The sequence below is a fragment of the Halichoerus grypus genome, chromosome X, assembly GCF_964656455.1.
Source record: "Halichoerus grypus chromosome X, mHalGry1.hap1.1, whole genome shotgun sequence".
Classification (NCBI taxonomy): domain Eukaryota; kingdom Metazoa; phylum Chordata; class Mammalia; order Carnivora; family Phocidae; genus Halichoerus; species Halichoerus grypus.
In genome coordinates this window covers 94,138,918-94,156,734 of record NC_135727.1, presented here as the reverse complement: position 1 = coordinate 94,156,734, position 17,817 = coordinate 94,138,918, and the positions used below count along the sequence as shown (strand labels likewise).

The following is a 17,817-nucleotide window of genomic DNA, read 5'->3' as shown; positions in this document are numbered from 1 at the left end:
TGCAAGTTTATACCTTTTGACCCCTTTCACCCATTTCACCCACCTCCCCCATCCGCCAGGTGTGCCATGGTTTTAAGAGAGTAGCATAAACTCTCTGAGGTTGAAAAAGTTCAACCACCTTCTTATTAAGGCTTTAGATCTATATGCAGAGGAATTTTTTCAGTTTATTAAAATCTCTCTTATTCTTTAGATGTCCAGGGTAACCCACTGGGAAAATGTACCCAAAACAGATGTCATAAACACACTCCTCAAACCAGCTGCATTGAACAGCTGTTTCCTACTCACGAGGCTGGTCAGTGACCACAACAATCATGTCAGCAGGAAGGACAACACCTGGCCTTCACTGGCCAAGCAGCAAGAGGATGTGTCCTGCCAGTGCCTGGAGCCACGACCCCATGTCCACCTCCCACGTTCTCAGGCCCATTTCCTTGCTTCCTTCCAGCCCCACATCCTCTCCTCCCTGAACCACTCCCCCAGCTCCCCAACATCCCTCCAACTCCCTTCAAGAGAAAAATTACCCCTTCCCTTTCAAATGCTAAATTAAATAATGCCAGATTAAATATAGCACTTATCACCCATATTGTGAGTGGCTATTACAGGTCTGTTTTCCCAGGGCAGGGACTGTGCCTTATTAACCATTGACTAATACAATACTTTTTACATTATAAGTACTCAATAAATGTTGGTAGAAAGTTGTTAAAAGATCCATATAAATTGAAATTTGCACTCAGAACCCTGCACATGAATAGAATAGTACAGTAGATTGAAGAAGGGATCGAATTCTAGAATCAAAAGTTCCCAAAGTTGACTGCCTGGTCGTTGAAGAAATTAATTTATGGTCCATCAGCAGAAGCATGTCTGTGGAAATCAGCTAATGAAAGGTGGCCTTTGTAAAATGTTAACCCGTGGGGAGGTCTTTGGTAACCAAAATCATTACCTCAAGGAGGCACAGAATAAAATAAACCGTGAACTTCAGTTCCCTGTCACAACTCGAAACAGGGAGGCCCTCGCTTTCAGATTCTCCTACGCCGAATTCATTCTTTCCCTGTGGTCAGTGACGAAAACACAACAACAAAACAACAACAAAACAGAACCCGTATTTCCTATTTGCTTTTCTCTGCCTCTTTCTCAGACTGTCCAAGGAAGAAGGGCTGAAAAAGCATGGCGCCAAAATTCCCAGCTACGCCGGCGTAAGGCCTCACGTGAGGTGGAAAGGAGCAGTTTGGGAGGCTCGCCTCGGGGAACCCCGGGGCAAAACAGCCAGGGCTCCACTGCTCTGTCTTCTTTGTTCCTAGTTTCCCTGGCTTCAGAGAGACATCAGATAGCATGGGGGCAGCCATACCTTGTCAGTCATCTTCTCTGGTACATAACTGGATTTATAAGCAACAAACAGATTTGGTAACCCCCATATCTCACGAAGGAGCCGTTAATTTTCACAGATACCAAAAATATCACTGAAACAACTGAAGGAGGTTTAACATCAGGCCAAATGAACACTACTGTAAATATAGCTTCTTCGAACTTAACGTACGTTTAAGAAGTGTGTATGTTAAGTGTGGGTTTTTTCACTTTCAAAATGCCATTTTTTTTTTTTTTTCACCTAAGTCTTATGTTCTGGAGAGCTCGTCCGTCAGGAATATAATTTACTCAAACAAAGTCTTTAGAGCAACAGTTCACAAAGTTTGTTGTGTTTCAAAGTCACCTGGGGAACTTGTTAAATATACAGAATCCAGAGTCCTACCCCCAGAGATATGGATTCAGTAGTTAGCTTGCATCCCCAGAAACCTGCATTTTTAATAAGCTCCCCAGGAGGTTCTGATGAAGAGCCCCCAGAGCCCACTTTGGAAAACACTGCAAGTATCTTCAGCTATTTCCTTGACTAATAAGCTAATTATCAAAAGTCTCCAAACTCTCTTTTTATCACAATACTCCTCCTCACACTCAAAAAACTAGCCTTTTCCCTGCTTCCCATTATACCACCTATACTGCTCTGTCTGGCTTTCTGGGCCATGGATAGGTTCAGACACACCCACCTACAGCTACCTGTCGTAACCATGCGTAACATACGGGTGACCCTTGAACAACACAGGTTTGAACTGCACAGGTCTACTTAGACGCGGATTATTGTTGTTGCTGTTTTATAAATACAGTACCCTACAAGGAATCACTTGGTCATCCACTTCTCAGCGTATGTTCACTCCCTTGGTGATCTCTTCTAGTATCAAGCCTTTAAATATCATCTACATGTCGATGACTTCCAAACTTCTATCTTTAACTCAGACCTCTCTCCCGAACCCCAGATTGATATAGATGTATCTCCAAACGCCTACTCAGTATCTCCATCTGATAGCTAAGAGACATCTCACACTTCACCTGTGCCCAAACTGAACTTACTGTTCTACCTATATAGTCTTTCCCATCTCGGTAGACAGCAACTCTATCCTTCCAGTTGCTGAGGCCAAAACCCTGGGGAGTCATCCTTAACGCCTCTCTGCTTTTGGACTTCATGTCCAAATCTGTCAGGGAACCCCATTAGCTTGACCTTCAAAATAGTTCCAGAATCTGCTATGTCTCATCACTTCCATGGCACCCACCCAGATCCAAGTCATCGTAACTTTTCTCTTGGATGACTGTGGTGGGCTCTGAACTAGTCCTTACTCCCGCCATTGCCCTTCCACACTCTACTCTCAACACTGCAGCTGGAGTGATTCCTTTAATATGTAAATCAGATCAAGTCTCTACCCCCTGCTCTGATTTCCCGACAGCTCCGCTTATCACTCAAAGTCAAAAGAACCCTTATAATGGTCTGCAAGGCCCTACTGCATCCGATCCCCCATTAACTCTTCGAATCTATCTACTCTGCCTTTTACTCACATCTTCTATCCATGTCAGCCTGCTTCTTGCTCAGGGCCCTTACATCAACTGTTCCTTCTGCCCAGAACATATTTCCTCTCCTTAGTAAGGCCCATCCAGACCACACTATTTTAAAAATGAAACCAGAGGTGCTCCTCAGCACTGCCCTGTTAGTTCCTCTTTATTCTTCTCATAGCAACTTCTTACTTGCTTTACTTTGTCCATGGTACTTAATACCTTCTCCACACTTACAGAATGCACTTAGGGGTTTTCTGTGGTGTGTACTGTCTGCCTCCCTCAGCTAGACTAAGTCCTATGAGGGTAGGGCTGCGTGTCTGCTTTGTTCACTGATGGATCCCAAGCCCCTAAATCAGTGCTTGGCAAACGGGCAGGTACCCTGTGAATATTTGTTGACCAGGAAAATGAATGGTTCGCTCAGGGCTATGTACCCACCGAAAACCTCAAAAACAGCGAAAGCTATATACTCTTGGGGTTGGAAGAGACATGAAGGCTTATTTTTATTGATGAGAAAATAACTTTTTAAGAGAAAACAGCATGACTGATGGAGACAGCAGGTGGACAACATCTGAAGCAAGTCAGAGATTAAGATTAAACCGTGAATTTTGGGATACTCTATGGCTATGAATAGCACAAGTCTGGGATAATAGCCTTCCTGGTGGGAAGTCATCTGTCTCTTCTATCCATAAGAACTGGAAGGGTGAAGCTTATTCTCTTTGCTTACTTATTTATCCATTCCTTCTCTTCTTGGACAAAATATTTAATGAGCCCCAAGCATGTAGCCAGCGCTGTTCTAACTCTGAGGGAAGCACTAAAGCCTGTCCCTGCCCTCAAGGAGCTCTTGATCTAGGGGGACACCACGATTACATAAACAAGTAATTGCCACACACTGTGAAAAGTACAGGCTCTGGGGCAAGAAAGGTAAACTCCAGGAGTCAGACTTCTCTGGGTTCAAATCCCAGTTCAACTAAAAATTAGCTGGGTGAGCTTGGGCAAATTGCACAACATCTCTGACCCTCAGTTCCCTCGTGTGAAGAATGGGTACGATAATATTATTTACTCTATGAGGTGGTTTTGAGGAGTACATGAGATCAAGTATTATAAAGTAGTTCACACACCATAATCACAAATTGCTTATTAGTAGAAGTATTATTATTATTACTACTACTAGAGGTATGACCAGCAGAGTATTGTGAGCACACAGAGAACAGAGTAATTCTACCAGCGCAGCAAGAAGGATATTATTCTGGTTCTCCCAAATCAGACTAGACAATCTGCCCAGCAGGCCACCACAGTGAATTTTTACCCAGAAAATAAAGACCTTCATTCCATCAAAAACCTCATATGCTCTAATTTGGAACTATTTCCTCCTCCAGCGATTCAAAGTAGATCACCAGTAACCTCATACAAGGATTAGCACCTAGGAAATTTCTAACAGCAACATACATATAATCAACATATGTCACACACAACTGCACATCACAATTCACAGTTTATTTGCATGAAGAAACTGTTTTTTGCATGCTTTGTGGGATCGTCTTCCTTAGGTTCTCACAGTTTTAAAACCTTGAGTTATTCAAACTCATGTGTAAGTCTCCAGCTGAATGTGCCAGTTACTATGGAAACAAGGTCACTGTGTGGGAGGAGCTTGAGGGAAGTGTATTCCTGGCACAGAGCGGGCAGTGGACAGAAAGAAACAAAATTAGACACATTTGTGCCTGTACCACCGTCGTCCAGCCCCGACAGCAGGACGAGAACGTGGAATGCTGTCTACAGTCCATGCTCTGTGGGCAAGTTGATGCGGTGTAGACAGAAAGAGAGACTAAGGCAACTACCCACAAGGAGCTGTTTTCCCCCCCGGGTTCCAGAAGCAACACCCTAGATCATATTTCATCTTGTTTACTTATAAGAAAAATTTCCTCTCCTTTTACAATAGGGACATTCTTCTTGCCCGCCTCCTTCGGGTGGCTGCCCTAAAAAACAGCAGCTGGTGAAAAGTATCCATCAGAAGTCCTGCCCTGGAACCTCACTATAAACTCCGTTATCCATAAGGAGGATGGAGTATGAGTTGGGGTCCCTCTTATGTGATGGAAAGCAGTGGTTCTCAAAGTCCGGTGCGCATCAGACCCTGGAAGGCTGGTTAAAACACAGTACCGGGTCCCACCACCTCCACCCCCCTCCCCAGAGTTTCTGCCTTAATAGGTCTAGGATGAGGCACGAGTTAGTGTTTCTACCACTGTGGGGAGTAACATCAATTCTAAAAGTTAAAAAACAGAACCCTAAAGTCCTTCAAAATAAAGGATTAGGTTTGTTTTTTTTTTTAAAGATTTTATTTTTATGTCATCTCTACACCCAACATGGGACTCAAATGTACAACCCCGAGATCAGGAGTCACATGCTCCACCGACTGAGCCAGCCAGGTGCCCCAAGGATTATTTCTTAAAAGTTTGCAAAGGCCATAATGTCAGGGCAAAGACAACCTTTTAGACAGTCTATACAATTCTTACTATATTTTCACCATCTTTACAAATACGGCAAAATGATTATTCTATGTCAAAATGTTCTGTGATTGTATCCAATCCCATTAAATTTTATATCAAATTCAGGATGCTGTCTTTTTCATCTCCTTCTCCTGGTCTTACTGCATGTTCCTTTATCATTTTTCTCCACCGGTTCTCCTGACTCAGTACTCCCCTCACATGGGACTTCAATGGTAAACCCACATCCTATGCAAACAACTGCAACATCTTCCGACCACTTTTTTCCCCAACTTCTTTTTCCAGGGCCTGCTTTCCCTGCAGAAGTAAAAAAAGTAGCCATGGGCAGTGCCCACATTCTATACACACGATGGAGCGACAGATTTTTCCTTGTATATATTAGGAATACTTTTGAAAGTCCATCTTTTGAAATTATATTCGGCCATGGGAGCAATCTACGGTTAGTAAACTCAGCCAAACTTCTCAAAGGAAAACATTATTTGTCAAATAATAGCCTGAAAAATACTTCAGAGTCACTAAAGCCTCTAAACCAAGGGTAGGCAAACTACAGTGTGTGGATCAAATATGGCCAGCCACCTGGTTTTGCGTGGGCTGTGAGCTAAGAATGGTTTTCACGTTTTTAAACAGGTAAAAACATCAAGAGAATATTATTTGGTGATATGTAAAACTTATATGAAATTCAAATGTCAGTGTCCATACACAAAGTTTTATTGGAACACAGTCACGCATTTGTTTATGGACTCTACAGCTGCTTTCACACTATGATGACAGAGCTGGGTGGTTGTAACAGAGGCCGTATGGCCTTCAAAGCCAAGAACATCTACTATCTGACTCTTAAAGAGAAATTTTGCTGACCCCTACTCTATACCACTTCCTAGGGACCATCTTGAGGAGATATATGTATGGAAAGGCAACATGATTGGGGATAATACAGTTTTAAGGGCTTCTAGATGACACATTAAAAATAATCACTCAAGCGATCAGTTTGGCAGCACTTATACTAAAGTTGGAACAATACAGAAAAGATGAACATAACTCCTGTGTCATTAGGATGACAAGCAAATTTGTGGAGTGTTCCAATATTTTTAAAAAATAAAAATAATAAATAATAAAAGAAAATAACCATTCAGTGGTGAGGAAGTGGAGAAAAGGGAACCTCTGCACACTGTTGGTGGGAATGCGAACTGGGGCAGCCACTCTGGGAAACGGTATGGAGGTTCTTCAAGAAAGTTAAAACCACCATATGATCTAGCCATTCCACTTCTGGGTATATATCCAGAGGAAATGAAATCACTGTCTCAAAGAGATACCCACACCTCTGTGTTTACTGCAGCATTATGCACAATAGCCAAGACACAGAAGCAACCTAAGTGTCCAGCGACAGATGAATGGATACAGAAGATGTGGTATATACATACGCAATGGAGTATTATCCAACCATAAAAAAGGAGGAAATCCTGCCATTTGTGACAACATGGATGGACCTCGAGGGCATTATGCTAAGTAAAATAAGTCAGACAGAGAAAGACAAATACTGTATGATCTCACTTATGTGTGGAATCTCAAAAAACCAAACTCATAGAAACTGATCAGATTGGTGGTTGCCAGAGATGGGGGGTTGGGGGTGGGCAAAATGGGTAGAGGGAATCAAAAGGTACAAACTTCCAGTTGTAAGATCAGTAAGTCCTAGGGATGTAATGCACAACATGGTGACTGTATCTAACAATACCCTTTTGTATATTGAAAAGTTGCTGAGAGACTAGATCTTAAAAGTTCTCATCACAAAAGAAAAAAAATTGTTAACTGTGGGAGGTAACTTTCTTCTAATCTTCTGATGGTGATCATTTTTTCAAAATATATACATATCCAATATTGTGTTACACCTTAAAATTATGTAATATTGGGGCACCTGGGTGACTCAGTTGGTTAAGCATCTGCCTTCGGCTCAGGTCATGATCCCAGGGTCCTGGGATCAAGTCCGGCATTGGGCTCCTTGCTCAGCAGGGAGCCTGCTTCTCCCTCTGCCTGCCCCTTCCCCTGCTTGTGTGTGTCTCTCTCTCTCTGACAAATAAATAAATAAATTTTTAAAAATATATATATAATGTTATATGTCAATTATACCTCAATAAAACTGGGACAGAAATAAAATAACCACTCAACAAAGAACCTCTTAATACTTGGATGTTAATCAGTTTCATTGAAAAGCTATAATGGCATGTTCCTGAACTCTTAACCACATGAGCTGAGTGCCACGTGTTCCGCCATGAGGACTACAGTATAAACCCCAAACACATTTGGGAAAGATCAGACTGAAATCATGGTTCCCTCAAGCACCTGTCTTTTTCCAGGAACTTCTTGAAGTTCTTCTGATGAGGTGTAGGCATGAGGCTTATGCAGGAGCGGAGAGAATCCTCTTCAGAACCAAAGCCGGTATAAGGTGGAAATTTCCTTTCTATTTTTGGAGGAGGTGGAGCCTTGCATGGAATCGAGGTGAAGTTCTCTACAACAAAACAAAGGCCAATGAAACATCAATATTTTTTTTTGCCCTGATTGTGGCTGTTTTGAAAGGTTTGTTATGTTTTCAAGATGGACATGGAGATCTTTGTGGACTATTTTAAACTCTTTCAAACAAAACACAGCAAATCCTGTGAGGGTAGGTTTCAATCATGTTTACAAAAACCACAGAACTCACTCAATAATCGCCACTGGTTCAAAACAGAGAAAGAAAAAAAGAAACTGCCTATGTCGAATAAGTAAACATTTATCTTTTGTCATCACACCTCCATGTCTGACTATTTTTGGTTCTTCCCTGATTTTTCCAATGATAACGAAAATTCAAACTTGGAACTTTTTGCCACCCATCCCCTGTTTTAACCTGCAGCTTAGCCCCCTCCTCTCTTCAGTCAACACTCACTCTTCAAATTCCTTTCCAAACAGGACTGACTCCTGTTTTGCCTTTACCTTCCCCATCCGCTGTCCCCTCCTCCTGTGTCCAACTTTTTCAGGCCTCTCTCTTTCCTCCAACTCAACCCCAGGCCATGGCACTTCCCCATCTAGTGACAAAACAAAACCAAAACTTCTCACCAGCCACCGCTCTGGATTGCTCTTATGACTGCCCAAGAAAAGATTGCAATTGTACTAAAATGTGACGAAGCAAAACAAAACAAAACAAACAAACAAAAAAAACAAAAACCACACAAAAATAAAACCGAAAACAAATACACAAAACTTTAAAAATAATCCCTGCTTACTCGCTCAAAGGGGGTGTTATGTGGAAATACCATTGAGTTTCTTTCCGTCCTTATCATCTGTGAGGAAGGAGAGATGGACAGAGAGCTGGGGACATATCTGTAACCACCTGGCAGCTTTCAGGCCCTCATTTGTGAGGCTGTATAATGTCTGAGAAGCAAGTGTTCTCTCTAGAGCGAAGAGCCCATTCAACTGATAGCTCCAAGTCACTTACTTGTGTTTGTCCCACCACAAAGGGCAAAGAAAATGCCAGGATCTTTCCAAAAGCAAAACACAACAACAAAACAACTCATGGAATCTAATTTCTACTTCTCACCCAAGCTCGAGTATCCCCTAGGTGGTGCCATTTGGGACTCAAAGTAGTTCCATATAAGCAAAGATTTCCTTTTCCACTGTCAAAGTCCTAACGGAAACAAGAGTGTAGATTTAGAGCATAATTGAAAGTGTGCATCAATTTGTCATCCAAAGCAACCCAACTCTTAAAATTGAGGGATTTTTTTTTTTTTTAACTGATGGATCAAAAGGCTAAGGGTCTGAGGCTATTTCTAACTCTGATTTGAAGACATTTTCAGCTTTCACATTTCCTTAGACTTCCTTATTCCTTAGCCTTTGTGCGAAATCCCCTCAAGCATAATCCCCAAAAGAGTATTGTTCTATCTTAACAGAAACCGTTCACAGAAGACATATTGGCAAAGAAAATGCCAGCAAAGATTTCTCACTGGCTCAGTGAAAGGAAGCAGCCAGGCAGCCAGTACAGAAGTGACTGGCGAGCCTCTCCTATTGCTATTTTTGTGGCAATTAAAATCTGGGTAATAAAGAGGAAAGTTCAAATCTTGGAATTCGGCAGAACTGCAGTAGACCCTATCGTCGCTAACTGTGAAATCAAACGCGCCACTGACTGGTACCGTCATTTCAGGGAAAGGACGGGCTGGTAGAGAAAGCTCTATGTGATTATTAGAAAATTGGGGCATGATCCGTTTCTCCTAACAGGGTACATATCCATAGGGACAACTCTCCATACTAATCTGAACAGTGTAACCAAAAGAGGACACGTACTGAATCACAAAGTAATTAAGAATGCATTCTATACCTCCCCCCCACAAATTATAGGTTTTATAACAGCGTTGTTTTCTCAACTACATAATTTTTGCAACAGATTTAAGTAACAAAAGAACCAATTTAGAGCTTTCCTCTGCACCCACAGTGCCATCTAGTGTATAAAAGCCGAGAACGGTTCCACTCCATCTTGCCTGACTTTTTGTCCCGCGTATATCTTTCTGGATACTCTGACCCAAGAGCTCATTTCTCTGGGTAATTGTGTACATTCACAAGGCTTGAGACTTGCCCCTGAATATGTTTCCTGTCTTTGGTGTTCCAACATCCCAGCATCCTGCATGTTTCAGGTATTAAAAACTATTCGTTGACTACATGAAAAATGATAACGTTTTTGTACACAGCACCTTCCCGAATATCTTCTTCAACGGCACTCTGCTGAACTCTGGGACACATCTGTCTTTCCAATTGTCTGATTCCTCTAATTCCAAGCGACTTGTAAAAACATATATACTGAATGTCTACCCACGATTAACTGGATTCTAACAAATTTACAGAAAGGTGGTATGTTTTTCAAAGGAATCTTAATGACCCTTCACAGTGATCTACTATTTGCCATCTCAGTTGGAAACCGTACCGGAAAAAAAGCCTTCGATCACCTCAAAGTTCACCTTGTATGTTCTAGTAACCCAGATACAGACTCAGATGTGGGGAGGCCTGGAGCTTACATAATTTGGGAGAAGCTCTTCAATACAAAGAATGCCAAATTATTAAGACAAAATCAGGTCCAGGGCCTTGGACTGGGGCTCCTGCAAAGGAAGAACCCTAAAGCTCAAGCTTCATGAATGTCAAAGCAAATTCCACCCCACCCCACCCCCCCCCCCTTGTACCTAATACCCAGGTCAAATGGTTTGGGTGGGATGTTTATTTCTGGGTCAAATCATTAGTGAATCACATATATTCTGAGCTCTAGCTAGAAAATCCTTAGGGATCATCCATTCCTCAATCCTCTGTACTTTATAGGGGAAGACAAAGGGGCAAAATTGTTCCATCCATTAAGGCCACGTGGTGCAACCAGAAGCAAATTCTACTCCGTCATTGTAGCCTGGGATGGCTCGTTTGCTCGAATGACCATTAAACTCCTATCTTGGATGTCTCACTGCTTCCAGCACCGAGTTCAGAATTGATCGAGAGGCCAGTAATAACACCACAAAATTAAAGATGCTTTAAGAACTGTGCTCAGCCTTCATGTCAGTACAGCCTAGTAAGTGTTCAAGAGCAATGGGAACGGCTGGGTCTTTCACTCGTTTGGTTGTCCCAGCCACTAAGAATGGATGATCACCAAGTCCTCCTCTAGCAAAGAAATAATAACCCAAGGCAGGAATTCTAGGTAAGAGCAGTTTACATTCAAGTCCCCCTGTTCCTTCAGTGAAGGAAACACATGCTGGAGCCCCTGGAGCCTTTTCTAACCTTTATGCTACAGGAAAGTCCAACAGGCCTCCATCTGCCAGTCCGTGTTCATCCACACGAAATAATGAGGGAGCGACATGCTCCTGCCCAGCAGGTGAGCCAGGGTCAGCAGGATGGCCAAGCTGCCTAGCGGGGGAGTCACATTGGAATGTTTTGTGCAAGAAGTTGACGGAATTGCTTTCTGCTTGGAATCCTTAAATGCACAAAAGAATCTTCTCGTTTTAGGAGGCAAATTGGGCTTTACACCGGGGTACAGATAGCCCTTGGAAAAAAGTACGAAGGCTGCATTTACGAATCTCCCCCCTGGCTTCCTCTTAGGAGGTCCCTGGTTGTGTGGTTAGGACTTGTCAGCTCCTTCCTGTGGGGCTGCTGAGTGGAGACACTGGGCATTCTACTGACCACAATTATTGACCTTGGTTATAGACAGGACTTTGTTCAGGTCTGAGCTTCGAGGATACCAAAGTATAATGTATAGAATTTGGTCTTATGAATTTGGAGAAGCAGAATGAATTACATACAAAATGAATATGTCAGAAGTAACTGTATCTAAGTAACATTAAGCATCTTAATTTAACCTTACCAAAAAGTCAGAAAAGGCAATGGAAAGAGTATCAGAGAACACAGATTCACAACCCACCCACCCCCCACCCCCGCTACATCATGGATATAATTTCTAGTCATTACTTACATTAATACACTGTTGTTACTCAAGAAATGTTGTGTAATAATAGTGTCTGTTAAATGGGATATTTTAACATATGTTATGAGAAATATAAAAAGTCAGCGTGACTATAAAATGCATCATAATTTTGCATTTGCATAATTTTCTGTTTAAATGCATAATGCTCATGTTATATTAGCTTTAAAGGCACAAACTGTTTTTTTCTTTTACATAATACATAATCCTATAGGGTAAACAAAAGAAGTGAGCAGAAAGAAATTAAGCACTAGGGCTCAACAGAAATGGACCATCAGGCATCTGAAGCAGATCCATTTGCCGAGGACAGCTAGATTTAGAGTATACCAGTGAATTCACTCTGCCTCGGCAAGTTCCCTGCCAACATGTTAAGAAACTAACAATGTACCATGTCTCACCAGCACCATGTTCATTTTCCCAAATGCCACCTTTATAGTCTCAAAATCAAACTGATGGACAAACATCAACCAAATGTTGGCCTCTAGGTTGAAGGGATCACATGATGTTTTGGAAACTTTGCCTCCTCCTTTATGTTAAGATCTTTCAGTAGGACACGAGTCAATGTTTTTGGTTAACTCATCTTTTAGATATATTTTTTTTCCAATTTTAAGTCGACACTGAAGACATTGATTCTAAACAGACACTGACATTTATTAAAAACCAAATTCTCCTTCCCAAGGACCTATGGGCCACCAGCAACTTCCCTACAATAACCACCACACTCACATTCCTGGCTGCCTCTTATTCACAGTCCCCAAAACCAATATGCCCAACGGTGTCCACAAAAGAGGACGAATGTTAGGAGAGACCACCAATTTGGCCCCACACATTTTGACTAATCTGGCATGCAGATGCAGTGGAACAGATTCCCTTAATGAACTGAAGAGTGAAATTCAAAGTGTTTTTAATTCCAACCCTTTGTGTGTGCTATGTGCCTTCTCCCATGATATAAAGATTCCCAGGAGGGAGGACGCCTGGGTGGCTCATTTGCTTAAGGATCCGACTCTTGGTTTTGGCTCTGGTCGTAATCTCAGGGTCTTGGGATTGAGCCCTGCGTCGGGCTCCGCACTGAGCGTGAAGCCTGCTTGAGATTCTCTCTCCCTCTCTCTCTGTGCCTCCCTTCAGTCTCTCTAAATAAATAAATAAACTCTTTAAAAAAGAGAGAGAGAGAGAGAGAGAGATTCCCAGGAGGCCAGGAACTCTACACAATGGGACACCAAGACGCATGAGGTGCTCGTCTCATTCTAGAGAAAAAGCACTTTGTCTTTTAGAAAGCTGTGCTTCTGGCTTCTATCTCCTCCTTCAGAAAAGTGTGCTCACATGAACACTCCAAGGTTCGGAGAGGAGTGCAGGAGTAAGCACTCCCACCCCAGCCAAACCCCAACCTGGGAGGTCGGCAACTCCCACCACCCCCACTTAGCCTCGCGCCAGCAGGTACCTGGAACAGGGCCCAGGAAAGGGGCAGAGCTGGCTGAAAGGTTTCACAAATGAGGGGTTTGTTTTTCAGGTTTCATATCAGATCCTCCGCCTGCTTCTGTGATCCTCATAACACCATCCGATGTGCTGTAGGTTTCTGCTCTCCTTCCAGCCCAAGAAACTCTTTAACTCCGTAGCTCCTAAGTCCTACTACAATAACCTGTGCCTAGTAAGTTCTTAATAAATCACCCGTTTTCATTCTGAACTGAACTCATCTGAACAGAACTGATACCCAAGAAGAGAGAAAAGCTGGAAATGTAGCCAGGCTTCACCAGAAAAGGTAGAGCAAATTGGCACAAGAGAATTCCCCAGAGAACTTAAATAAGCAGTATAACCATTGTAGTAAGCAAGAATTCAGTGAAAAGAAAAATATTCAGATTCCCACTTCAGTTGCTTGACCAGAAAACACTGACCCCATATTGCAATAAGGCAGGTGACTGGCTATAAAGGAAAACCAAAGCCTCTGGCATCAGGCAGGCAAATTCAAATCTCAGCTCACCCTTTACTCACTGCATAACCTTCGACAAGTTAGCCCCTTTTAAGCCTCAGTTTCTTCACCTCTAAAATGGAGATAATGAGCCTAGAATCGTTGTTAGGAAAAAGGAAGCCAACAAATGCCCGACGGAGAGCAAATGTCCAATAAATGGTAGCTACTATGAGCTTAGCCTTTCAAACTCAAAAGTAAAATCTTACGTAGGGAACAAAGATTCTGAAGTTTAAATTTTATTTTCTAATGGACATATGTATCACTTACCAATTCCATATTTCGTCTTATAATAAGTCTTTGTAAATTCATCACAGTCACAAAGAAGCACTTTCCTTCCCCACACATTGATGGTGGCTCCTATGAACAGGTCACAATCTTTGTAAAACTCTTGATCTACTTTTCCTAGCTAATAAAAACAAAGGAACAAAGTGTTGGCACCACAGACCCTCCAAAGACCTAGGCATCCCTTCCCAAAAGAAAAAAAATTGCAAAAAAAACCCCAAAAAACAAAAAACAAACCGTTAACTTCATTCAATCTCACAACAGAATCTGTGACTCACTGCACATTTCAGGTTCCAGGAAAGTTACACTGGAAATAGCAACAAAACGTGAGGTTCCTCACCTTGTATTTATCCAACAGGTAGCCATGCGCTCGGCTCTTTGTCAAGCCAGTGTACACATTAAGAACTGTTCGATCTGTTATCTGGCCTGGCTGATAGACTCCAGGTGGGCCATACTGGAAGACAAAATCCAAACAAGGTGTGGTAGATGGCCTACTAAACACAAAGCTGGTCATAGTGAGGGGCTCAAGTGGGAAATATGCATTGTATGTGAAGGCGAGCGAACACACCACCCCAAAATATGCCTCTTGGGTGTATTGATTATTTTGAGCTGGTTATTTTTTTTTTTAAGATTTTATTTATTTATTTGTCAGAGAGAGAGAACAAGCACAAGCAGGGGGAGTGGCAGGCAGAGGGAGAAGCAGGCTCCCCACTGAGCGAGGAGCCTGATGTGGGCCTTGATCCCAGGACCCTGGGATCATGACCTGAGCCAAAGGCAGACGTTTAACCGACTGAGCCACCCAGGCACCCCTTGAGCTGGTTATTTTTAAGAAACAGCAGACACAGGAAAAGCTGAGTACAATTACCCTTCTGTAAAAAAAAAAAAAAAAATTACATCCATAAAGAAATCTCCATTTGTAAGAGTGTCTCCCTCTGTGTACCAGGAAAAGAAAGAAGACTCGAAATCTCTAAAACCTCTGACTAATAGAAAAGATGACACATAAATCTGCATTACAACCTTCCTCTTATTTACTGTGCTTTTCTTGCTGACCCCCTATAACTTGCCTCCTTCCCACCTCCCCTGGCAATTTGTTCCATCTTTAGGTGGAGATGATATTTAAGGTGGTGGCCTGGGCCATTTCAGGGAGTTACTCCGTTTTCCTTTCCATACAGGAGGTATGCAGGTAATCAGACGTTTGTTGGTTTTTCTCCTGGTAATCTGTCTGTTATTACAGGTGTGGGGGGTGGTGGTGGGACATGGTCTCAGGCAAGAATTTTGAAGGGTAGAGGGAAATTTAGTTATCCTCTCCCTAATACAGTTCTTCTCTGCCATCCTCCTCCATCTACCTCTCCCTATACTTCCACACCCATCCTTCAAGGCCCTAATAAAGGCCCATCTTTCCCCTCACCCTTCCCATCCTCCTGGCCTGTCCCCGGTCCACACCTTCACAGCACCTCCCACGTGGTTAAAGCACCCCTTGTGGTTCTCTAAATGCCTCATCAGCAGACATCTCCTTTTCTCTGCACTGAACTACGAAATGCCCTGAGGAAGAAACCATGCCTTGCCTTCTTTACTCAGCTTAGCATCCTGCCCAATCTTGAGCTCAGGAAACACTAGCTGGCCGAGAGAGAGGCGGCGTGGCAAGGCAGCAAGAACAAGAGAGTGCAGTCAGCCTCTACCAGAAACTGTGGCCTGGAGCAACCCGGGATACTCCTCAGTTCCGTGCACTGGAGGTGGTCCCAGCAGTTGCGTGAGCTGCGGGTAATCTCTTAACTAACCCATCTAAATTGGTAGTGATCAGTTTATCGCATACCGATGGAGAAACCTGAATCATCCCTGATAACGTGTGACATAAAACGCAAGTTCAAATGTGTGAATTTATGAGGCGTGGGGTGTAAGGAAGCCACGTAACAGAGAAAAACAGTACACTTGGAGCACATTCTCTCTTCACGGCTTACTAACTACAGGACTTGGAGCCAGGTATTTACCTTCTGAGAACTTCAGTTTTGTCATCTAACTGCAATAATAGTACCGATTCCTCGCTTTCTCAAAGGATGTTTGAGTGTCAAGGGAATACCTACTGCTATTTTCTCTCTTCCCCATGAGAATGTAAGTTCCAGGAAGCGGAACTTAATCCATTTTCTTTCTCACTGTAACCCCAGAGCAGGCACAAAGCTGACACTTGATAAATATTTGCTGAATGAATGAGTAAATGAAGCAACTGATGTCAAGACACACTGCAAATGTCAGGTGCATCATTATTATTTTATAATTCGCGTATCGGTCAGAGCCATTCTAAAAACAGACTTCCCAGGTGCATCCTGGCCATCTGCTGCGCATAGCCCAGAGCCCCCTCTGGGACAGATCCTGCCTCCTCCCCCCAGCCCAAGGAACACAGCAGGGTTTCTGGTGGTGGGCTCAGAGAATCTGGGAGAGCCTCCCATGAGGACCAAATAACCATTGGTTGTTTGTATCAGAAATGAGTGTCACGGTAACCTCCTCAGTCACAGTAAGAAGCAAGTTAAAAAATATTTTATCCAGGGACACCTGGGTGGCTCAGTTGGTTAAGCATCTGCCTTCAGCTCAGGTCATGATCTCAGGATCCTGGGATCTGCTTCTCTCTCTCCCTCTGCCTCCCCCCCCCCCCAACATGTGCACGTGTGCTCTCTAATAAATAAATTTTAAAAATATTTAAAAAATATATTTTATCCAAATAACAAATGAAACATAACACAGAACTGTTGGAAAGGCTTTTATGTTTTTATGTGTCCTGCTAGTGTTTATAGGTTCTTAGTGGGTTTGTTTACTATATTATCCCATTTAGCTTTTATAGTTACTTCCAGAGGGAGGCCTTGTTTATAGCATTTTAGAGAGAGGGAAATACACTCAGAGAAGTTAAGTGACTTGCTGAAGGTCACACAGCTTTTAAGTGGCAGACCCATAATTCTAACCCAGGTCTTCTGTCTCTGTGCTGTTTCTGCTGCACCTAAGTTACATTAGCTCTCAAATGGCCAAAAACGTGTAGAAATCAGTCTCACAACTCTCTTTCAATAGTAAATAAAATGTGAAACTGTCCCTGACACTAGCCAGTAGCTACCGGCTCCTCTTCTAAGAGTCACTCCTGTGCATATGCTTATCGGGGTGTGTGTGTGTGCATGTGTGCCCGTGTGTGTGTTTGTTTATTCACAACACAGACCAAAACCATGCAATCTGCTCAGTAGGCTATAGAGGCCAGAGGCCAGAGGCCAGTGCCCTACCCAAGGGCGTGAACAATTTTTTTTTTTTTAAGATGTATTTATTTATTTATTGGTGAGGGGGTAGAGGGAGAGAGAATCTTAAGCAGACTCCGCGCTGAGCAGAAGACCTCGAGATCACGACCTGAGCCAAAACCAAGAGTCAGATGCTCAACCGACTGGGCCACCCAGGCACCCCGCGAGCAGTTCTAACTAGAGAGTCTTCTACGTTCAGAAGACTGATTATGAACTCCATGATGAATATGCACTTTCTCTCGCATTTGACTTTCTTCCTTTACTTGCCTTAATGAAACCCAGAATAGTCCTATCTCCATTTGTCATATCCTTTATGGTACTTTCACAGAGTATCTTACTAGCACAAAATGAAGCTTTTCTAAACACCTGTACTAATCCATGGTAACTGATACATGGTCCATGGTCCCGACATGCCAGACAGTGAGTGACGAGAGTTTCTGAGCCCACAGGCAAACGCAGAAAGGG

General features: G+C 42.8%; 1 protein-coding gene and 1 pseudogene across 10 annotated transcripts in view; one reads left to right on the top strand and one right to left on the bottom strand.

The window, feature by feature from the left end:
• Positions 1 to 17,817, bottom strand: part of EFHC2 (EF-hand domain containing 2) — a 211,608-nt gene that overhangs the window by 83,562 nt on the left and 110,229 nt on the right. For all 10 annotated transcript variants that reach the window (XM_078063906.1, XM_078063910.1, XM_078063914.1 and 7 more), the window contains 3 exons: positions 14,424 to 14,537; positions 14,069 to 14,207; positions 7,704 to 7,869 (listed from right to left, as the gene is read on the bottom strand). In XM_078063906.1, coding sequence (XP_077920032.1) covers positions 7,704 to 7,869; positions 14,069 to 14,207; positions 14,424 to 14,537 — 419 coding nt within the window. The remainder of the gene's footprint in view (positions 1 to 7,703; positions 7,870 to 14,068; positions 14,208 to 14,423; positions 14,538 to 17,817) is intronic.
• On the top strand, positions 6,346 to 6,455 carry LOC118531373 (U6 spliceosomal RNA; annotated as a pseudogene).